Source organism: Oncorhynchus masou, unplaced genomic scaffold (genome assembly GCF_036934945.1).
Source record: "Oncorhynchus masou masou isolate Uvic2021 unplaced genomic scaffold, UVic_Omas_1.1 unplaced_scaffold_1391, whole genome shotgun sequence".
Classification (NCBI taxonomy): domain Eukaryota; kingdom Metazoa; phylum Chordata; class Actinopteri; order Salmoniformes; family Salmonidae; genus Oncorhynchus; species Oncorhynchus masou.
In genome coordinates, this window is record NW_027003834.1 from 95722 (window position 1) to 120203 (window position 24482).

The 24482-nt window shown below is 44.1% G+C and overlaps 1 protein-coding gene across 1 annotated transcript in view; it reads left to right on the forward strand.

The window, feature by feature from the left end:
* The first annotated feature begins 904 nt into the window (after window positions 1-904).
* The window catches only part of LOC135530602 (metal transporter CNNM1-like), a 59370-nt gene continuing 35792 nt past the window's right edge, over window positions 905-24482 (forward strand). Inside the window, exon 1 of the mRNA XM_064958902.1 lies at window positions 905-2910. Within this exon, the coding sequence (XP_064814974.1) occupies window positions 1482-2910 (1429 nt within the window). The 5' untranslated portion in view covers window positions 905-1481. The remainder of the gene's footprint in view (window positions 2911-24482) is intronic.

The following is a 24482-nucleotide window of genomic DNA, read 5'->3' on the forward strand; positions in this document are numbered from 1 at the left end:
TGGATCATGAATCTATAGAATATGTGATATTACTACAGCTATGACCAGGGCTTCAATCAGTTATAGGTAAAGATGGATAGATTATCATGAATTATTGTCAGCACACACATTATCATATGTTGTACAATACCGCCATCTTCTGGAGATTATAGCCGATATATTACAATCATGATATTATGACGAGACACAAGACAACTCAAAAGTGATCCACGTTGAAATCCCAATAGTCCTAATTCACATAATGATATTGCTTCACATCAGATTACTTTGCATAATGTCTTTAAAAATATACATATTATTAATATTATCCTCAAACTATACCAGGTACTGGTTCTAGGTATGCTCTTAGAAAAACGGGTTATTTGGGGTTCTCTATGGAACTTTTAGGGGTTCCATACATGAAGCAAGCGATATAACCCTTTTTGGTTCTATATAGAACCTTTGTGTAGTCTGGAGGCATAATCACCATTCTGAGCATGGTCTGTGTGTCTGAAAGAGTCCTGGCCTTGGCGCTGATCAGGGAGAGCTGTTTACTGAGCCAGGCTCTGCCTCGGCCAACTACACAACAATATCCTGCTCCTCAGCCTTTTGTTCATGTATGAGAGAGGGAGAGGGGGGGGGGCGAATGAGGGAGATGGTAGGATAAAGAGAGAATTGGGAGAGAAACAGGCAGAGCGCGAGCGAGAAAGAGATGCAGAGTGGGAGACAGAGAGAGAGAGAAGGGTGAGAGAGAGATAATTGTTTCATAAAAGCCACATCCGATCCACGACATTCTTTCAGCAGTTATTTTTGTTTCCATTCCGTCTGCCCAGAAAGTGTTGTTATGGGAATATAACAGAGAGACAGACAGACAGACATACCAGTAGGATGACTACGCTCTTTACGTAATTATAAACCCACTGAACAAAAACATAGACATCTTTGGAATGATGTTTTTGTAGGTGCAGTGCAGGTAGTAGCATAGGCTGCTATTTGTCCGTGCGCAAAAACAGATTCAGTTTGGGTGTAGAGAGGAGAACAGCTAGACAGAGTGGGGGGATTGATAAGAACAGCTAGACAGAGTGGGGGGATTGATAAGGAATCTGATCATTAAGTCTCATTATATTTACCACTCAACAATTACTGGGGAAGCAATCTGGAATGGAAACTTCCCGTGTCCTGTTTCTGTGTGTCTCAGTACGTTGCCTATTGCCATTCGTAGCCGGCATCTTCGTGCAAAATTGCATTACGTCACTACATAATTGTGGTGAATTCTGTCACCCACCAAAACAAGGACTTGACTACAGGCGGCCAGCCGCCCCGTTTGCTGCATGGTGTAGTAGAGTAGAGAAGCATCATCAGCATCAACAACAACAACACCGGGAAATGCAGCTGCTGTAACGGAACTGGTCCCCCACCCACAGATGGAGTGTGAGCGCGCCACCGCCACGTGACTCGGTTGGTTCGCATCTGTAGTGTGGCGGAGAATCTCACTCTGCATCATGGCTGCGGAAGATGTAGCTGCCCGGTCCCGAACCGCCCCCCTCTTCCCCAGGGTACCCTTCTCCCCAGCCCGGCTGCTGTTCCTCTCTCTCCTCTCCCTCATCCCCTCCCCGTCCCTCGCCCTGCTCGGCTTCCGTCCGGAGGAGACCGGGGGAGAGCTGTCCGTGGACGACGGGGTGCTGAAAGCCACAGAGGGAACCCGCTTCATGCTGCGGGTCTACTACGCCTCATCCCCACAGAGGCTCAACCGGACCGCTGGGGCCAGAGCCAACGCCGCTCCCTGGATAGCATTCATCGAGGAGCCGAGGCCGGGGAGAGAGGGGCAGGTCCACCCGAAGCGGAATATGTGCATGGATAAAAACGCCAGGAGCTCGGATATTGAGATCTTGGGCTCTTTCAAGTCCGCTTCGAGTCAGAACTCCGTGTTGGTGGAAGTATTGGCTAAGAACCTGCGCAGGGGAGAGAAGATGAAGTACTATTCGATTTGCGCCTTCGACGGGTCCAAATGGGAACACTACCGGACCCGGGATTTCTGGGTCGCCGTGGTGGAGCGCGGGGCCGAACCGGACCTCTGGCTTCAAGTGTTAGTATCGGTTCTGTTACTGGCCCTCTCGGCGCTCTTCAGTGGCCTGAACCTCAGTCTGCTCGCGTTGGACCCGGTGGAACTCCAGGTTCTGCAGAACAGCGGCACGGACAAGGAGCAGAAATACGCGAGGAAAATCGAGTCCGTGCGGCGGCACGGTAACTACGTCCTGTGCACTTTGCTGCTGGGCAACGCGCTGATCAACGCGGCGCTCGCAGTGTGGATGTGTCAGATCTTGGGGATGACCTGGTTGTCCACCATTATCTGCGCGTTTGGGATCTTTTTCATTGGGGAGATCCTGCCACACTCTGTTGCGTCGCGGCACGGCCTGGCCATTGCGTCCAAAACCATCTGGGTAACCCGTCTTCTCATGGTTCTCTCCTTCCCCATCTCCTACCCCATCAGTAAACTCCTCGACTTCATCCTCCACCAGGAGATCAGTAACTTTTATACGCGGGAAAAACTCCTTGAGATGCTGCGCGTGACCGACCCGTACCACGACCTGGTTAAAGAGGAGCTCAACATCATACAGGGCGCGCTCGAGCTCCGGACCAAGACCGTAGAAGATGTTCTGACTCCGCTAACCGACTGCTTCATGCTCACCTCGGAAGCGGTGCTGGACTTCAACACCATGTCGGAGATTATGCAGAGCGGCTACACGCGCATCCCGGTGTTCGAAAACTTGCGGTCGAACATTGTGGATATTCTGTTCGTGAAGGACTTGGCGTTCGTTGACCCGGATGACTGTACCCATCTGAAGACCATAACACAGTTCTATAAACACCCCATGCACTGTGTGTTCAACGACACCAAACTGGACGCCATGCTGGAGGAGTTCAAGAAGGGTAAGGAGAGGGGGGGGAGTAAGATCACCCAAGAAACTCTAGAAAAGATAGTATGATTGTGTGTCTCCCCTCTCACTCTCTCTCTATCTTTCCTTTTCTCCCTCCCTCTCTCTCGCTCCATCCCACTCCCCCCCACTCTTTCTCCCCGTCCGTCTGTCCCCCCCCCACCCCACCCCCTCCTCTCTCTCCCTTCTCGGCCGAGTCACTGGTTTAAGCTCCCATTGTTCATTTCCATAAACTACACCAGTTTACATGTCGGGCCAACCAGTGTCAATGTAGTCATATAGAGTGACTTCAGTGAGATTCTCTCTGTGGAAACAACGGTTGTCTGCTCATAAGAGGCGCTGTACCATAGTGTGACTAACAGGGATATCCCATCCCAGTGATAGTCTACTACACAGGGAATAGGGTGCCATTTGGAATACAGGCTTGGATATAGCCTATTCCTTATGGGCAATTTATGATGATATGGGCAGGTAAGGTGGCTTGGTGGGTGTGTCTCCTGTTGACCAATAGCAGGTAGCCATGTTGCCATGTGGTCTGTGTCTGTTTATGGGGGAAGAAGGCAGTGTCAGCGTTTCTCATGTTGTTGCATGCAGAGGCTGTGCTAGAGAAACACATGAAGGACACCTTCAATAGATGTATGTGTTTACACTGTCTCGACCCGTATTCATAAAGCATCTCAGAGAAGTAGTGCTGATCTTGGGTCAGTTTCTCCTTTTAGATCACATAATTAATTAGATTACATGGACAAGAGGGACCTGATCCTAGATCAGCACTCAGTATAATCCACACAAACAAATAGATAACAAAACAGTGTGTGTGTGTGTGTGTTTAAGAGAGAGTGTTTTGAATTGAATTGAGAGCACAAGCTTGACAGAGAGATAGAGGGAGGAGAATGTCATGGTGACAGAGAGAGAGACATAAAAGGCTGTTATCTTTAGAATGTCCTTTCCTGTCATGACACCCCCTCCCCTCTCTCCCTCCACCCATCCATCGCTCCGCCCCCCAGAGAGAAGACATTAAATATTCAGAGAAAACTTTCGCCCTCTTTCCCTCCCTCTCGCTCTCTTCATCTGCCCTCTGTGATGCTGCATTCAACACAGCCACAGTGTGTGTGTGTGTGTGTGTGTGTGTGTGTGTGTGTGTGTGTGTGTGTGTGTGTGTGTGTGTGTGTGTGTGTGTGTGTGTGTGTGTGTGTGTGTGTGTGTGTGTGTGTGTGTGTGTGTGTGTGTGTGTGTGTGTGTGTGAAAACAGAAATCAGCAAAGCGCCAGTACAACAAGACTACTCCCTCCCTCCCTACCACAGTGTCTTTAGCCTTTATACGCAAGTGCACAAGAGTGTATTCCAACACTGAGCTAAAGCCTAGAGACACTAGGTGTGGGAGCTGAGCTAAAGCCTAGAGACACTAGGTGTGGGAGCTGAGCTAAAGCCTAGAGACACTAGGTGTGGGAGCTGAGCTAAAGCCTAGAGACACTAGGTGTGGGAGCTGAGCTAAAGCCTAGAGACACTAGGTGTGGGAGCTGAGCTAAAGCCTAGAGACACTAGGTGTGGGAGCTGAGCTAAAGCCTAGAGACACTAGGTGTGGGAGCTGAGCTAAAGCCTAGAGACACTAGGTGTGGGAGCTGAGCTAAAGCCTAGAGACACTAGGTGTGGGAGCTGAGCTAAAGCCTAGAGACACTAGGTGTGGGAGCTGAGCTAAAGCCTAGAGACACTAGGTGTGGGAGCTGAGCTAAAGCCTAGAGACACTAGGTGTGGGAGCTGAGCTAAAGCCTAGAGACACTAGGTGTGGGAGCTGAGCTAAAGCCTAGAGACACTACATTTACATTTACATTTAAGTCATTTAGCAGACGCTCTTATCCAGAGCGACTTACAAATTAGGTGTGGGAGCTGAGCTAAAGCCTAGGGACACTAGGTGTGGGAGCTGAGCTAAAGCCTAGAGACAGTAGTTGTGGGAGCTGAGCTAAAGCCTAGAGACACTAGGTGTGGGAGCTGAGATAAAGCCTAGAGACACTAGGTGTGGGAGCTGAGCTAAAGCCTAAAGACACTAGGTGTGGGAGCTGAGCTAAAGCCTAGAGACACTAGGTGTGGGAGCTGAGATAAAGCCTAGAGACACTAGGTGTGGGAGCTGAGATAAAGCCTAGAGACACTAGGTGTGGGAGCTGAGCTAAAGCCTAGAGACACTAGGTGTGGGAGCTGAGCTAAAGCCTAGAGACACTAGGTGTGGGAGCTGAGTATCACATCAAACCAAACATTGAAATAGCATGTGTGTAAGAGCTGTTAATGTGCTGCTAGACCTTTCTCTCTCTCTTTTCCTTTCTCTCTCATTCTCTCTTTCTCTCTCTCTCTCTCTTTCTCTCTTTTCCTCTTTCTTTCTTTCTCTCTCTCTCTCTCTCTTTCTCTCTCATTCTCTCTCTCTTTCGCTCTCTCTTTTCCTCTCGCTCTCTTTCTCTCTCTCTTTCTTTCTCTCTCCCCCAGTCAGAGTGAGACACAGCCAGAGTGGGCGAAGACAGGGGAGCACAGTAGGAACAGCAAGGAGATCTCTTGTGGACGCTGTTGTTGGGGGGGGGGGGGGGGGGCTGCAGCTGTGTGTGTGTGAGAGAAAGAGAGGGTAGCTGCAGCTGTGTTCAAGGATGTGTGTTAAGTGTCGACTGTGTTACATAATGGCTGATGATGTAATCTTCAGCTGCTGGTGTCTGCAGTGCAGTCTCTCTCACTCTTCCTCTCTCTCTGTCTCTCTGTCCCCTCCCTCTCTCTCCAGGGGGAGCCCTGAGCAGTCTCTGTACAACTCAATCACCCTGCACGACCCCTCCCACCCCCTACTCCCTCCAACCCCGACCTCCCCTCTATTCTCCTCTTCCCTCTTCTCCTCCTCTACTCACTCATTCACAAACAAACACAATGAACCAGCCTCCCATTCCTTCCATCTAAATCACCATCTCACAGAACCTTTAACATCAACAAACAGTAGCAGAAATAGACCATATCTAACTAACAAATCAACTAGACTGTTTATCTGAAACGATTCCCCATTTACTCTGGCTGTGTCTCTAATAATACCCCCCTGTTACCATGGAGATTACCCCTCCCCCATTGGTGCATCCCAAATGGCACCCAGTTTGATTGTATCCCTCTCTCGTTCTCTGTGAGCCCTGGTGCACTAAATATGAAATAGGTTGCAGCTGTGCATCATCACTCTGCTGGGAAGATTGGCGTCACTAGGGCCTCCGAGGAGGGTTCTTTTTTCCCTTTCCAAATGTTGTGCAATGGGTTAGTACGGTGTGCTCTAATTAATACACCCGTTAAGTTTCTACTAGATCGCTCACTGCTTCTATTCCTGTGGCCTCATGGTAGATGTAGTCTGTGTGTTTGTGTTTCAGTGACACTCTGATCCAGAGAGACTTACAGTAGTGAGTCATTTAGCAGACACTCTGATCCAGAGAGACTTACAGTTAGTGAGTCATTTAGCAGACACTCTGATCCAGAGAGACTTACATTTAGAGTCATTTAGCAGACACTCTGATCCAGAGAGACTTACAGTTAGTGAGTCATTTAGCAGACACTCTGATCCAGAGAGACTTACAGTTAGTGAGTCATTTAGCAGACACTCTGATCCAGAGAGACTTACAGTAGTGAGTCATTTAGCAGACACTCTGATCCAGAGAGACTTACAGTTAGTGAGTCATTTAGCAAACACTCTGATCCAGAGAGACTTACAGTTAGTGAGTCATTTAGCAGACACTCTGATCCAGAGAGACTTACAGTTAGTGAGTCATTTAGCAGACACTCTGATCCAGAGAGACTTACAGTTAGTGAGGCATTTAGCAGACACTCTGATCCAGAGAGACTTACAGTTAGTGAGTCATTTAGCAGACACTCTGATCCAGAGAGACTTACAGTTAGTGAGTCATTTAGCAGACACTCTGATCCAGAGAGACTTACAGTTAGTGAGTCATTTAGCAGACACTGATCCAGAGAGACTTACAGTTAGTGAGTCATTTAGCAGACACTCTGATCCAGAGACTCACAGTTAGTGAGTCATTTAGCAGACACTCTGATCCAGAGAGACTTACAGTTAGTGAGTCATTTAGCAGACACTCTGATCCAGAGAGACTTACAGTTAGTGAGTCATTTAGCAGACACTCTGATCCAGAGAGTCTTACAGTTAGTGAGTCATTTAGCAGACACTCTGATCCAGAGAGACTTACAGTAGTGAGTCATTTAGCAGACACTCTGATCCAGAGAGACTTACAGTTAGTGAGTCATTTAGCAGACACTCTGATCCAGAGAGACTTACAGTTAGTGAGTCATTTAGCAAACACTCTGATCCAGAGAGACTTACAGTTAGTGAGTCATTTAGCAGACACTCTGATCCAGAGAGACTTACAGTTAGTGAGTCATTTAGCAGACACTGATCCAGAGAGACTTACAGTTAGTGAGTCATTTAGCAGACACTCTGATCCAGAGACTCACAGTTAGTGAGTCATTTAGCAGACACTCTGATCCAGAGAGACTTACAGTTAGTGAGTCATTTAGCAGACACTGATCCAGAGAGACTTACAGTTAGTGAGTCATTTAGCAGACACTCTGATCCAGAGACTCACAGTTAGTGAGTCATTTAGCAGACACTCTGATCCAGAGAGACTTACAGTTAGTGAGTCATTTAGCAGACACTGATCCAGAGAGACTTACAGTTAGTGAGTCATTTAGCAGACACTCTGATCCAGAGAGACTTACAGTTAGTGAGTCATTTAGCAGACACTCTGATCCAGAGAGACTTACAGTTAGTGAGTCATTTAGCAGACACTGATCCAGAGAGACTTACAGTTAGTGAGTCATTTAGCAGACACTCTGATCCAGAGACTTACAGTTAGTGAGTCATTTAGCAGACACTCTGATCCAGAGAGACTTACAGTTAGTGAGTCATTTATCAGACACTCTGATCCAGAGAGACTTACAGTTAGTGAGTCATTTAGCAGACACTCTGATCCAGAGAGACTTACAGTAGTGAGTCATTTAGCAGACACTCTGATCCAGAGAGACTTACAGTTAGTGAGTCATTTAGCAGACACTCTGATCCAGAGAGACTTACAGTTAGTGAGTCATTTAGCAAACACTCTGATCCAGAGAGACTTACAGTTAGTGAGTCATTTAGCAGACACTCTGATCCAGAGAGACTTACAGTTAGTGAGTCATTTAGCAGACACTGATCCAGAGAGACTTACAGTTAGTGAGTCATTTAGCAGACACTCTGATCCAGAGAGACTTACAATTAGTGAGTCATTTAGCAGACACTCTGATCCAGAGACTCACAGTTAGTGAGTCATTTAGCGGACACTCTGATCCAGAGAGACTTACATTTAGAGTCATTTAGCAGACACTCTGATCCAGAGAGACTTACAGTTAGTGAGTCATTTAGCAGACACTCTGATCCAGAGAGACTTACAGTTAGTGAGTCATTTAGCAGACACTCTGATCCAGAGAGACTTACAGTAGTGAGTCATTTAGCAGACACTCTGATCCAGAGAGACTTACAATTAGTGAGTCATTTAGCAGACACTCTGATCCAGAGACTCACAGTTAGTGAGTCATTTAGCAGACACTCTGATCCAGAGAGACTTACATTTAGAGTCATTTAGCAGACACTCTGATCCAGAGAGACGTACAGTTAGTGAGTCATTTAGCAGACACTCTGATCCAGAGAGACTTACAGTTAGTGAGTCATTTAGCAAACACTCTGATCCAGAGAGACTTACAGTTAGTGAGTCATTTAGCAGACACTCTGATCCAGAGAGACTTACAGTTAGTGAGTCATTTAGCAAACACTCTGATCCAGAGAGACTTACAGTTAGTGAGTCATTTAGCAGACACACTGATCCAGAGAGACTTACAGTTAGTGAGTCATTTAGCAGACACTCTGATCCAGAGAGACTTACAGTTAGTGAGTCATTTAGCAGACACTGATCCAGAGAGACTTACAGTTAGTGAGTCATTTAGCAGACACTCTGATCCAGAGACTCACAGTTAGTGAGTCATTTAGCGGACACTCTGATCCAGAGAGACTTACATTTAGAGTCATTTATCAGACACTCTGATCCAGAGAGACTTACAGTTAGTGAGTCATTTAGCAGACACTGATCCAGAGAGACTTACAGTTAGTGAGTCATTTAGCAGACACTCTGATCCAGAGACTCACAGTTAGTGAGTCATTTAGCAGACACTCTGATCCAGAGAGACTTACAGTTAGTGAGTCATTTAGCAGACACTCTGATCCAGAGAGACTTACAGTTAGTGAGTCATTTAGCAGACACTCTGATCCAGAGAGACTTACAGTTAGTGAGTCATTTAGCAGACACTCTGATCCAGAGAGACTTACAGTTAGTGAGTCATTTAGCAGACACTCTGATCCAGAGAGACTTACAGTTAGTGAGTCATTTAGCAGACACTCTGATCCAGAGAGACTTACAGTTAGTGAGTCATTTAGCAAACACTCTGATCCAGAGAGACTTACAGTTAGTGAGTCATTTAGCAGACACTCTGATCCAGAGAGACTTACAGTTAGTGAGTCATTTAGCAGACACTGATCCAGAGAGACTTACAGTTAGTGAGTCATTTAGCAGACACTCTGATCCAGAGACTCACAGTTAGTGAGTCATTTAGCAGACACTCTGATCCAGAGAGACTTACAGTTAGTGAGTCATTTAGCAGACACTGATCCAGAGAGACTTACAGTTAGTGAGTCATTTAGCAGACACTCTGATCCAGAGACTTACAGTTAGTGAGTCATTTAGCAGACACTCTGATCCAGAGAGACTTACAGTTAGTGAGTCATTTAGCAGACACTGATCCAGAGAGACTTACAGTTAGTGAGTCATTTAGCAGACACTCTGATCCAGAGAGACTTACAGTTAGTGAGTCATTTAGCAGACACTCTGATCCAGAGAGACTTACAGTTAGTGAGTCATTTAGCAGACACTGATCCAGAGAGACTTACAGTTAGTGAGTCATTTAGCAGACACTCTGATCCAGAGACTCACAGTTAGTGAGTCATTTAGCGGACACTCTGATCCAGAGAGACTTACATTTAGAGTCATTTATCAGACACTCTGATCCAGAGAGACTTACAGTTAGTGAGTCATTTAGCAGACACTCTGATCCAGAGAGACTTACAGTAGTGAGTCATTTAGCAGACACTCTGATCCAGAGAGACTTACAGTTAGTGAGTCATTTAGCAGACACTCTGATCCAGAGAGACTTACAGTTAGTGAGTCATTTAGCAAACACTCTGATCCAGAGAGACTTACAGTTAGTGAGTCATTTAGCAGACACTCTGATCCAGAGAGACTTACAGTTAGTGAGTCATTTAGCAGACACTGATCCAGAGAGACTTACAGTTGGTGAGTCATTTAGCAGACACTCTGATCCAGAGAGACTTACAATTAGTGAGTCATTTAGCAGACACTCTGATCCAGAGACTCACAGTTAGTGAGTCAGTTAGCGGACACTCTGATCCAGAGAGACTTACATTTAGTCATTTAGCAGACACTCTGATCCAGAGAGACTTACAGTTAGTGAGTCATTTAGCAGACACTCTGATCCAGAGAGACTTACAGTTAGTGAGTCATTTAGCAGACACTCTGATCCAGAGAGACTTACAGTAGTGAGTCATTTAGCAGACACTCTGATCCAGAGAGACTTACAATTAGTGAGTCATTTAGCAGACACTCTGATCCAGAGACTCACAGTTAGTGAGTCATTTAGCAGACACTCTGATCCAGAGAGACTTACATTTAGAGTCATTTAGCAGACACTCTGATCCAGAGAGACTTACAGTTAGTGAGTCATTTAGCAGACACTCTGATCCAGAGAGACTTACAGTTAGTGAGTCATTTAGCAAACACTCTGATCCAGAGAGACTTACAGTTAGTGAGTCATTTAGCAGACACTCTGATCCAGAGAGACTTACAGTTAGTGAGTCATTTAGCAAACACTCTGATCCAGAGAGACTTACAGTTAGTGAGTCATTTAGCAGACACTGATATCCAGAGAGACTTACAGTCAGTGAGTCATTTAGCAGACACTCTGATCCAGAGAGACTTACAGTTAGTGAGTCATTTAGCAGACACTGATCCAGAGAGACTTACAGTCAGTGAGTCATTTAGCAGACACTCTGATCCAGAGACTCACAGTTAGTGAGTCATTTAGCGGACACTCTGATCCAGAGAGACTTACATTTAGAGTCATTTATCAGACACTCTGATCCAGAGAGACTTACAGTTAGTGAGTCATTTAGCAGACACTCTGATCCAGAGAGACTTACAGTAGTGAGTCATTTAGCAGACACTCTGATCCAGAGAGACTTACAGTTAGTGAGTCATTTAGCAGACACTCTGATCCAGAGAGACTTACAATTAGTGAGTCATTTAGCAAACACTCTGATCCAGAGAGACTTACAGTTAGTGAGTCATTTAGCAGACACTCTGATCCAGAGAGACTTACAGTTAGTGAGTCATTTAGCAGACACTGATCCAGAGAGACTTACAGTTAGTGAGTCATTTAGCAGACACTCTGATCCAGAGAGACTTACAATTAGTGAGTCATTTAGCAGACACTCTGATCCAGAGACTCACAGTTAGTGAGTCATTTAGCGTACACTCTGATCCAGAGAGACTTACATTTAGAGTCATTTAGCAGACACTGATCCAGAGAGACTTACAGTTAGTGAGTCATTTAGCAGACACTGATCCAGAGAGACTTACAGTTAGTGAGTCATTTAGCAGACACTCTGATCCAGAGAGACTTACAGTTAGTGAGTCATTTAGCAGACACTCTGATCCAGAGAGACTTACAGTAGTGAGTCATTTAGCAGACACTCTGATCCAGAGAGACTTACAATTAGTGAGTCATTTAGCAGACACTCTGATCCAGAGACTCACAGTTAGTGAGTCATTTAGCAGACACTCTGATCCAGAGAGACTTACATTTAGAGTCATTTAGCAGACACTCTGATCCAGAGAGACTTACAGTTAGTGAGTCATTTAGCAGACACTCTGATCCAGAGAGACTTACAGTTAGTGAGTCATTTAGCAAACACTCTGATCCAGAGAGACTTACAGTTAGTGAGTCATTTAGCAGACACTCTGATCCAGAGAGACTTACAGTTAGTGAGTCATTTAGCAAACACTCTGATCCAGAGAGACTTACAGTTAGTGAGTCATTTAGCAGACACACTGATCCAGAGAGACTTACAGTTAGTGAGTCATTTAGCAGACACTCTGATCCAGAGAGACTTACAGTTAGTTAGTCATTTAGCAGACACTCTGATCCAGAGAGACTTACAGTTAGTGAGTCATTTAGCAGACACTCTGATCCAGAGAGACTTACAGTTAGTGAGTCATTTAGCAGACACTCTGATCCAGAGAGACTTACAGTTAGTGAGTCATTTAGCAGACACTCTGATCCAGAGAGACTTACAGTTAGTGAGTCATTTAGCAGACACTCTGATCCAGAGAGACTTACAGTTAGTGAGTCATTTAGCAGACACACTGATCCAGAGAGACTTACAGTTAGTGAGTCATTTAGCAGACACTCTGATCCAGAGAGACTTACAGTTAGTGAGTCATTTAGCAGACACTCTGATCCAGAGAGACTTACAGTTAGTGAGTCATTTAGCAGACACTGATCCAGAGAGACTTACAGTTAGTGAGTCATTTAGCAGACACTCTGATCCAGAGAGACTTACAATTAGTGAGTCATTTAGCAGACACTCTGATCCAGAGACTCACAGTTAGTGAGTCATTTAGCAGACACTCTGATCCAGAGAGACTTACATTTAGAGTCATTTAGCAGACACTCTGATCCAGAGAGACTTACAGTTAGTGAGTCATTTAGCAGACACTCTGATCCAGAGAGACTTACAGTTAGTGAGTCATTTAGCAGACACTCTGATCCAGAGAGACTTACAGTAGTGAGTCATTTAGCAGACACTCTGATCCAGAGAGACTTACAGTTAGTGAGTCATTTAGCAGACACTCTGATCCAGAGAGACTTACAGTTAGTGAGTCATTTAGCAAACACTCTGATCCAGAGAGACTTACAGTTAGTGAGTCATTTAGCAGACACTCTGATCCAGAGAGACTTACAGTTAGTGAGTCATTTAGCAGACACTCTGATCCAGAGAGACTTACAGTTAGTGAGTCATTTAGCAGACACTCTGATCCAGAGAGACTTACAGTTAGTGAGTCATTTAGCAGACACTCTGATCCAGAGAGACTTACAGTTAGTGAGTCATTTAGCAGACACACTCTGATCCAGAGAGACTTACAGTTAGTGAGTCATTTAGCAGACACTCTGATCCAGAGAGACTTACAGTTAGTGAGTCATTTAGCAGACACTCTGATCCAGAGAGACTTACAGTTAGTGAGTCATTTAGCAGACACTCTGATCCAGAGAGACTTACAGTTAGTGAGTCATTTAGCAGACACTCTGATCCAGAGAGACTTACAGTTAGTGAGTCATTTAGCAGGCACACTGATCCAGAGAGACTTACAGTTAGTGAGTCATTTAGCAGGCACACTGATCCAGAGAGACTTACAGTTAGTGAGTCATTTAGCAGACACACTGATCCAGAGAGACTTACAGTTAGTGAGTCATTTAGCAGACACTCTGATCCAGAGAGACTTACAGTTAGTGAGTCATTTAGCAGACACTCTGATCCAGAGAGACTTACAGTTAGTGAGTCATTTAGCAGACACTCTGATCCAGAGAGACTTACAGTTAGTGAGTCATTTAGCAGACACTCTGATCCAGAGAGACTCACAGTTAGTGAGTCATTTAGCAGACACTCTGATCCAGAGAGACTTACAGTAGTGAGTCATTTAGCAGACACTCTGATCCAGAGAGACTTACAGTTAGTGAGTCATTTAGCAGACACTCTGATCCAGAGAGACTTACAGTTAGTGAGTCATTTAGCAGACACTCTGATCCAGAGAGACTTACAGTTAGTGAGTCATTTAGCAGACACTCTGATCCAGAGAGACTTACAGTTAGTGAGTCATTTAGCAGACACTCTGATCCAGAGAGACTTACAGTTAGTGAGTCATTTAGCAGACACTCTGATCCAGAGAGACTTACAGTTAGTGAGTCATTTAGCAGACACTCTGATCCAGAGAGACTTACAGTTAGTGAGTCATTTAGCAGACACTCTGATCCAGAGAGACTTACAGTTAGTGAGTCATTTAGCAGACACTCTGATCCAGAGAGACTTACAGTTAGTGAGTCATTTAGCAGACACTCTGATCCAGAGAGACTTACAGTTAGTGAGTCATTTAGCAGACACTCTGATCCAGAGAGACTTACAGTTAGTGAGTCATTTAGCAGACACTCTGATCCAGAGAGACTTACAGTTAGTGAGTCATTTAGCAGACACTCTGATCCAGAGAGACTTACAGTTAGTGAGTCATTTAGCAGACACTCTGATCCAGAGAGACTTACAGTTAGTGAGTCATTTAGCAGACACTCTGATCCAGAGAGACTTACAGTTAGTGAGTCATTTAGCAGACACTCTGATCCAGAGAGACTTACAGTTAGTGAGTCATTTAGCAGACACTCTGATCCAGAGAGACTTACAGTTAGTGAGTCATTTAGCAGACACTCTGATCCAGAGAGACTTACAGTTAGTGAGTCATTTAGCAGACACTCTGATCCAGAGAGACTTACAGTTAGTGAGTCATTTAGCAGACACTCTGATCCAGAGAGACTTACAGTTAGTGAGTCATTTAGCAGACACTCTGATCCAGAGAGACTTACAGTTAGTGAGTCATTTAGCAGACACTCTGATCCAGAGAGACTTACAGTTAGTGAGTCATTTAGCAGACACACTGATCCAGAGAGACTTACAGTTAGTGAGTCATTTAGCAGACACACTGATCCAGAGAGACTTACAGTTAGTGAGTCATTTAGCAGACACTCTGATCCAGAGAGACTTACAGTTAGTGAGTCATTTAGCAGACACTCTGATCCAGAGAGACTTACAGTTAGTGAGTCATTTTGCAGACACTCTGATCCAGAGAGACTTACAGTTAGTGAGTCATTTAGCAGACACTCTGATCCAGAGAGACTTACAGTTCGTGAGTCATTTAGCAGACACACTGATCCAGAGAGACTTACAGTTAGTGAGTCATTTAGCAGACACTCTGATCCAGAGAGACTTACAGTTAGTGAGTCATTTAGCAGACACTCTGATCCAGAGAGACTTACAGTAGTGAGTCATTTAGCAGACACTCTGATCCAGAGAGACTTACAGTTAGTGAGTCATTTAGCAGACACTCTGATCCAGAGAGACTTACAGTTAGTGAGTCATTTAGCAAACGCTCTGATCTAGAGAGACTTACAGTTAGTGAGTCATTTAGCAGACACTCTGATCCAGAGAGACTTACAGTTAGTGAGTCATTTAGCAGACACTCTGATCCAGAGAGACTTACAGTTAGTGAGGCATTTAGCAGACACTCTGATCCAGAGAGACTTACAGTTAGTGAGTCATTTAGCAGACACTCTGATCCAGAGAGACTTACAGTTAGTGAGTCATTTAGCAGACACTCTGATCCAGAGAGACTTACAGTTAGTGAGTCATTTAGCAGACACTCTGATCCAGAGAGACTTACAGTTAGTGAGTCATTTAGCAGACACTCTGATCCAGAGAGACTTACAGTTAGTGAGTCATTTAGCAGACACTCTGATCCAGAGAGACTTACAGTTAGTGAGTCATTTAGCAGACACACTGATCCAGAGAGACCTACAGTTAGTGAGTCATTTAGCAGACACTCTGATCCAGAGAGACTTACAGTTAGTGAGTCATTTAGCAGACACACTGATCCAGAGAGACCTACAGTTAGTGAGTCATTTAGCAGACACTCTGATCCAGAGAGACTCACAGTTATTGAGTCATTTAGCAGACACACTGATCCAGAGAGACTCACAGTTAGTGAGTCATTTAGCAGACACTCTGATCCAGAGAGACTTACAGTAGTGAGTCATTTAGCAGACACTCTGATCCAGAGATACTTACAGTTAGTGAGTCATTTAGCAGACACTCTGATCCAGAGAGACTTACAGTTAGTGAGTCATTTAGCAAACACTCTGATCCAGAGAGACTTACAGTTAGTGAGTCATTTAGCAGACACTCTGATCCAGAGAGACTTACAGTTAGTGAGTCATTTAGCAGACACTCTGATCCAGAGAGACTTACAGTTAGTGAGGCATTTAGCAGACACTCTGATCCAGAGAGACTTACAGTTAGTGAGTCATTTAGCAGACACTCTGATCCAGAGAGACTTACAGTTAGTGAGTCATTTAGCAGACACTCTGATCCAGAGAGACTTACAGTTAGTGAGTCATTTAGCAGACACTCTGATCCAGAGAGACTTACAGTTCGTGAGTCATTTAGCAGACACACTGATCCAGAGAGACTTACAGTTAGTGAGTCATTTAGCAGACACTCTGATCCAGAGAGACTTACAGTTAGTGAGTCATTTAGCAGACACTCTGATCCAGAGAGACTTACAGTAGTGAGTCATTTAGCAGACACTCTGATCCAGAGAGACTTACAGTTAGTGAGTCATTTAGCAGACACTCTGATCCAGAGAGACTTACAGTTAGTGAGTCATTTAGCAAACGCTCTGATCTAGAGAGACTTACAGTTAGTGAGTCATTTAGCAGACACTCTGATCCAGAGAGACTTACAGTTAGTGAGTCATTTAGCAGACACTCTGATCCAGAGAGACTTACAGTTAGTGAGGCATTTAGCAGACACTCTGATCCAGAGAGACTTACAGTTAGTGAGTCATTTAGCAGACACTCTGATCCAGAGAGACTTACAGTTAGTGAGTCATTTAGCAGACACTCTGATCCAGAGAGACTTACAGTTAGTGAGTCATTTAGCAGACACTCTGATCCAGAGAGACTTACAGTTAGTGAGTCATTTAGCAGACACTCTGATCCAGAGAGACTTACAGTTAGTGAGTCATTTAGCAGACACACTGATCCAGAGATACTTACAGTTAGTGAGTCATTTAGCAGACACTCTGATCCAGAGAGACTTACAGTTAGTGAGTCATTTAGCAGACACTCTGATCCAGAGAGACTTACAGTTAGTGAGTCATTTAGCAAACACTCTGATCCAGAGAGACTTACAGTTAGTGAGTCATTTAGCAGACACTCTGATCCAGAGAGACTTACAGTTAGTGAGTCATTTAGCAGACACTCTGATCCAGAGAGACTTACAGTTAGTGAGGCATTTAGCAGACACTCTGATCCAGAGAGACTTACAGTTAGTGAGTCATTTAGCAGACACTCTGATCCAGAGAGACTTACAGTTAGTGAGTCATTTAGCAGACACTCTGATCCAGAGAGACTTACAGTTAGTGAGTCATTTAGCAGACACTCTGATCCAGAGAGACTTACAGTTCGTGAGTCATTTAGCAGACACACTGATCCAGAGAGACTTACAGTTAGTGAGTCATTTAGCAGACACTCTGATCCAGAGAGACTTACAGTTAGTGAGTCATTTAGCAGACACTCTGATCCAGAGAGACTTACAGTAGTGAGTCATTTAGCAGACACTCTGATCCAGAGAGACTTACAGTTAGTGAGTCATTTAGCAGACACTCTGATCCAGAGAGACTTACAGTTAGTGAGTCATTTAGCAAACGCTCTGATCTAGAGAGACTTACAGTTAGTGAGTCATTTAGCAGACACTCTGATCCAGAGAGACTTACAGTTAGTGAGTCATTTAGCAGACACTCTGATCCAGAGAGACTTACAGTTAGTGAGGCATTTAGCAGACACTCTGATCCAGAGAGACTTACAGTTAGTGAGTCATTTAGCAGACACTCTGATCCAGAGAGACTTACAGTTAGTGAGTCATTTAGCAGACACTCTGATCCAGAGAGACTTACAGTTAGTGAGTCATTTAGCAGACACTCTGATCCAGAGAGACTTACAGTTAGTGAGTCATTTAGCAGACACTCTGATCCAGAGAGACTTACAGTTAGTGAGTCATTTAGCAGACACTCTGATCCAGAGAGACTTACAGTTAGTGAGTCATTTAGCAGACACACTGATCCAGAGAGACCTACAGTTAGTGAGTCATTTAGCAGACACTCTGATCCAGAGAGACTTACAGTTAGTGAGTCATTTAGCAGACACACTGATCCAGAGAGACCTACAGTTAGTGAGTCATTTAGCAGACACTCTGATCCAGAGAGACTTACAGTTATTGAGTCATTTAGCAGACACACTGATCCAGAGAGACTCACAGTTAGTGAGTCATTTAGCAGACACTCTGATCCAGAGAGACTTACAGTAGTGAGTCATTTAGCAGACACTCTGATCCAGAGATACTTACAGTTAGTGAGTCATTTAGCAGACACTCTGATCCAGAGAGACTTACAGTTAGTGAGTCATTTAGCAAACACTCTGATCCAGAGAGACTTACAGTTAGTGAGTCATTTAGCAGACACTCTGATCCAGAGAGACTTACAGTTAGTGAGTCATTTAGCAGACACTCTGATCCAGAGAGACTTACAGTTAGTGAGGCATTTAGCAGACACTCTGATCCAGAGAGACTTACAGTTAGTGAGTCATTTAGCAGACACTCTGATCCAGAGAGACTTACAGTTAGTGAGTCATTTAGCAGACACTCTGATCCAGAGAGACTTACAGTTAGTGAGTCATTTAGCAGACACTCTGATCCAGAGAGACTTACAGTTAGTGAGTCATTTAGCAGACACTCTGATCCAGAGAGACTTACAGTTAGTGAGTCATTTAGCAGACACTGATCCAGAGAGACTTACAGTTAGTGAGTCATTTAGCAGACACTCTGATCCAGAGAGACTTACAATTAGTGAGTCATTTAGCAGACACTCTGATCCAGAGAGACTCACAGTTAGTGAGTCATTTAGCAGACACTCTGATCCAGAGAGACTTACATTTAGAGTAATTTAGCAGACACTCTGATCCAGAGAGACTTACAGTTAGTGAGTCATTTAGCAGACACTCTGATCCAGAGAGACTTACAGTTAGTGAGTCATTTAGCAGACACTCTGATCCAGAGAGACTTACAGTTAGTGAGTCATTTAGCAGACACTCTGATCCAGAGAGACTTACAGTTAGTGAGTCATTTAGCAGACACTCTGATCCAGAGAGACTTACAATTAGTGAGTCATTTAGCAGACACTCTGATCCAGAGAGACTCACAATTAGTGAGTCATTTAGCAGACACTCTGATCCAGAGAGACTTACATTTAGAGTCATTTAGCAGACACTCTGATCCAGAGAGACTTACAGTTAGTGAGTCATTTAGCAGACACTCTGATCCAGAGAGACTTACAGTTAGTGAGTCATTTAGCAGACACTCTGATCCAGAGAGACTTACAGTAGTGAGTCATTTAGCAGACACTCTGATCCAGAGAGACTTACAGTTAGTGAGTCATTTAGCAGACACTCTGATCCAGAGAGACTTACAGTTAGTGAGTCATTTAGCAAACACTCTGATCCAGAGAGACTTACAGTTAGTGAGTCATTTAGCAGACACTGATCCAGAGAGACTTACAGTTAGTGAGTCATTTAGCAGACACTCTGATCCAGAGAGACTTACAGTTAGTGAGTCATTTAGCAGACACTCTGATCCAGAGAGACTTACAGTTAGTGAGTCATTTAGCAGACACTCTGATCCAGAGAGACTTACAGTTAGTGAGTCATTTAGCAGACACTCTGATCCAGAGAGACTTACAGTTAGTGAGTCATTTAGCAGACACTCTGATCCAGAGAGACTTACAGTTAGTGAGTCATTTAGCAGACACTCTGATCCAGAGAGACTTACAGTTAGTGAGTCATTTAGCAGACACACTGATCCAGAGAGACTCACAGTTAGTGAGTCATTTAGCAGACACTCTGATCCAGAGAGACTTACAGTAGTGAGTCATTTAGCAGACACTCTGATCCAGAGAGACTTACAGTTAGTGAGTCATTTAGCAGACACTCTGATCCAGAGAGACTTACAGTTAGTGAGTCATTTAGCAGACACTCTGATCCAGAGAGACGTACAGTTAGTGAGTCATTTAGCAGACACTCTGATCCAGAGACTTACAGTTAGTGAGGCATTTAGCAGACACTCTGATCCAGAGAGACTTACAGTTAGTTAGTCATTTAGCAGACACTCTGATCCAGAGAGACTTACAGTTAGTGAGTCATTTAGCAGACACTCTGATCCAGAGAGACTTACAGTTAGTGAGTCATTTAGCAGACACTCTGATCCAGAGAGACTTACAGTTAGTGAGTCATTTAGCAGACACTCTGATCCAGAGAGACTTACAGTTAGTGAGTCATTTAGCAGACACTCTGATCCAGAGAGACTTACAATTAGTGAGTCATTTAGCAGACACTCTGATCCAGAGAGACTCACAGTTAGTGAGTCATTTAGCAGACACTCTGATCCAGAGAGACTTACATTTAGAGTCATTTAGCAGACACTCTGATCCAGAGAGACTTACAGTTAGTGAGTCATTTAGCAGACACTCTGATCCAGAGAGACTTACAGTTAGTGAGTCATTTAGCAGACACTCTGATCCAGAGAGACTTACAGTAGTGAGTCATTTAGCAGACACTCTGATCCAGAGAGACTTACAGTTAGTGAGTCATTTAGCAGACACTCTGATCCAGAGAGACTTACAGTTAGTGAGTCATTTAGCAAACACTCTGATCCAGAGAGACTTACAGTTAGTGAGTCATTTAGCAGACACTCTGATCCAGAGAGACTTACAGTTAGTGAGTCATTTAGCAGACACTCTGATCCAGAGAGACTTACAGTTAGTGAGTCATTTAGCAGACACTCTGATCCAGAGAGACTTACAGTTAGTGAGTCATTTAGCAGACACTCTGATCCAGAGAGACTTACAGTTAGTGAGTCATTTAGCAGACACTCTGATCCAGAGAGACTTACAGTTAGTGAGTCATTTAGCAGACACTCTGATCCAGAGAGACTTACAGTTAGTGAGTCATTTAGCAGACACTCTGATCCAGAGAGACTTACAGTTAGTGAGGCATTTAGCAGACACTCTGATCCAGAGAGACTTACAGTAGTGAGTCATTTAGCAGACACTCTGATCCAGAGAGACTTACAGTTAGTTAGTCATTTAGCAGACACTCTGATCCAGAGAGACTTACAGTTAGTGAGTCATTTAGCAGACACTCTGATCCAGAGAGACTTACAGTTAGTGAGTCATTTAGCAGACACTCTGATCCAGAGAGACTTACAGTTAGTGAGTCATTTAGCAGACACACTGATCCAGAGAGACTTACAGTTAGTGAGTCATTTAGCAGACACTCTGATCCAGAGAGACTTACAGTTAGTGAGTCATTTAGCAGACACTCTGATCCAGAGAGACTTACAGTTAGTGAGTCATTTAGCAGACACTGATCCAGAGAGACTTACAGTTAGTGAGTCATTTAGCAGACACTCTGATCCAGAGAGACTTACAATTAGTGAGTCATTTAGCAGACACTCTGATCCAGAGAGACTCACAGTTAGTGAGTCATTTAGCAGACACTCTGATCCAGAGAGACTTACATTTAGAGTCATTTAGCAGACACTCTGATCCAGAGAGACTTACAGTTAGTGAGTCATTTAGCAGACACTCTGATCCAGAGAGACTTACAGTTAGTGAGTAATTTAGCAGACACTCTGATCCAGAGAGACTTACAGTTAGTGAGTCATTTAGCAGACACTCTGATCCAGAGAGACTTACAGTAGTGAGTCATTTAGCAGACACTCTGATCCAGAGAGACTTACAGTTAGTGAGTCATTTAGCAGACACTCTGATCCAGAGAGACTTACAGTTAGTGAGTAATTTAGCAAACACTCTGATCCAGAGAGACTTACAGTTAGTGAGTCATTTAGCAGACACTCTGATCCAGAGAGACTTACAGTTAGTGAGTCATTTAGCAGACACTCTGATCCAGAGAGACTTACAGTTAGTGAGTCATTTAGCAGACACTCTGATCCAGAGAGACTTACAGTTAGTGAGTCATTTAGCAGACACTCTGATCCAGAGAGACTTACAGTTAGTGAGTCATTTAGCAGACACTCTGATCCAGAGAGACTTACAATTAGTGAGTCATTTAGCAGACACTCTGATCCAGAGAGACTCACAGTTAGTGAGTCATTTAGCAGACACTCTGATCCAGAGAGACTTACAGTTAGTGAGTCATTTAGCAGACACTCTGATCCAGAGAGACTTACAGTTAGTGAGGCATTTAGCAGACACTCTGATCCAGAGAGACTTACAGTAGTGAGTCATTTAGCAGACACTCTGATCCAGAGAGACTTACAGTTAGTTAGTCATTTAGCAGACACTCTGATCCAGAGAGACTTACAGTTAGTGAGTCATTTAGCAGACACTCTGATCCAGAGAGACTTACAGTTCATGAGTCATTTAGCAGACACTCTGATCCAGAGAGACTTACAGTTAGTTAGTCATTTAGCAGACACTCTGATCCAGAGAGACTTACAGTTAGTGAGTCATTTAGCAGACACTCTGATCCAGAGAGACTTACAGTTAGTGAGTCATTTAGCAGACACTCTGATCCAGAGAGACTTACAGTTAGTGAGTCATTTAGCAGACACACTGATCCAGAGAGACTTACAGTTAGTGAGTCATTTAACAGACACTCTGATCCAGAGAGACTTACAGTTAGTGAGTCATTTAGCAGACACTCTGATCCAGAGAGACTTACAGTTAGTGAGTCATTTAGCAGACACTGATCCAGAGAGACTTACAGTTAGTGAGTCATTTAGCAGACACTCTGATCCAGAGAGACTTACAATTAGTGAGTCATTTAGCAGACACTCTGATCCAGAGAGACTTACAGTAGTGAGTCATTTAGCAGACACTCTGATCCAGAGAGACTTACAGTTAGTGAGTCATTTAGCAGACACTCTGATCCAGAGAGACTTACAGTTAGTGAGTCATTTAGCAAACACTCTGATCCAGAGAGACTTACAGTTAGTGAGTCATTTAGCAGACACTCTGATCCAGAGACTTACAGTTAGTGAGTCATTTAGCAGACACTCTGATCCAGAGAGACTTACAGTTAGTGAGTCATTTAGCAGACTCTGATCCAGAGAGACTTACAGTTAGTGAGTCATTTAGCAGACACACTGATCCAGAGAGACTTACAGTTAGTGAGTCATTTAGCAGACACTCTGATCCAGAGAGACTTACAGTTAGTGAGTCATTTAGCAGACTCTGATCCAGAGAGACTTACAGTTAGTGAGTCATTTAGCAGACACTCTGATCCAGAGAGACAGTTAGTGAGTCATTTAGCAGACTCTGATCCAGAGAGACAGTTAGTGAGTCATTTAGCAGACTCTGATCCAGAGAGACTTACAGTTAGTGAGTCATTTAGCAGACACTCTGATCCAGAGAGACAGTTAGTGAGTCATTTAGCAGACACTGATCCAGAGAGACTTACAGTAGTGAGTCATTTAGCAGACACTCTGATCCAGAGAGACAGTTAGTGAGTCATTTAGCAGACACTCTGATCCAGAGAGACAGTTAGTGAGTCATTTAGCAGACACTCTGATCCAGAGAGACAGTTAGTGAGTCATTTAGCAGACACTGATCCAGAGAGACTTACAGTAGTGAGTCATTTAGCAGACACTCTGATCCAGAGAGACAGTTAGTGAGTCATTTAGCAGACACTGATCCAGAGAGACTTACAGTAGTGAGTCATTTAGCAGACACTCTGATCCAGAGAGACTTACAGTTAGTGAGTCATTTAGCAGACTCTGATCCAGAGAGACAGTTAGTGAGTCATTTAGCAGACACTCTGATCCAGAGAGACAGTTAGTGAGTCATTTAGCAGACTCTGATCCAGAGAGACAGTTAGTGAGTCATTTAGCAGACACTCTGATCCAGAGAGACAGTTAGTGAGTCATTTAGCAGACACTCTGATCCAGAGAGACAGTTAGTGAGTCATTTAGCAGACTCTGATCCAGAGAGACAGTTAGTGAGTCATTTAGCAGACTCTGATCCAGAGAGACAGTTAGTGAGTCATTTAGCAGACACTGATCCAGAGAGACTTACAGTAGTGAGTCATTTAGCAGACACTCTGATCCAGAGAGACAGTTAGTGAGTCATTTAGCAGACACTGATCCAGAGAGACTTACAGTAGTGAGTCATTTAGCAGACTCTGATCCAGAGAGACTTACAGTTAGTGAGTCATTTAGCAGACACTCTGATCCAGAGAGACTTACAGTTAGTGAGTCATTTAGCAGACTCTGATCCAGAGAGACTTACAGTTAGTGAGTCATTTAGCAGACACTCTGATCCAGAGAGACTTACAGTTTGTGAGTCATTTAGCAGACACTCTGATCCAGAGAGACGTACAGTTAGTGAGTCATTTAGCAGACACTCTGATCCAGAGAGACTTACAGTTAGTGAGTCATTTAGCAGACACTCTGATCCAGAGAGACTTACAGTTAGTGAGTCATTTAGCAGACACTCTGATCCAG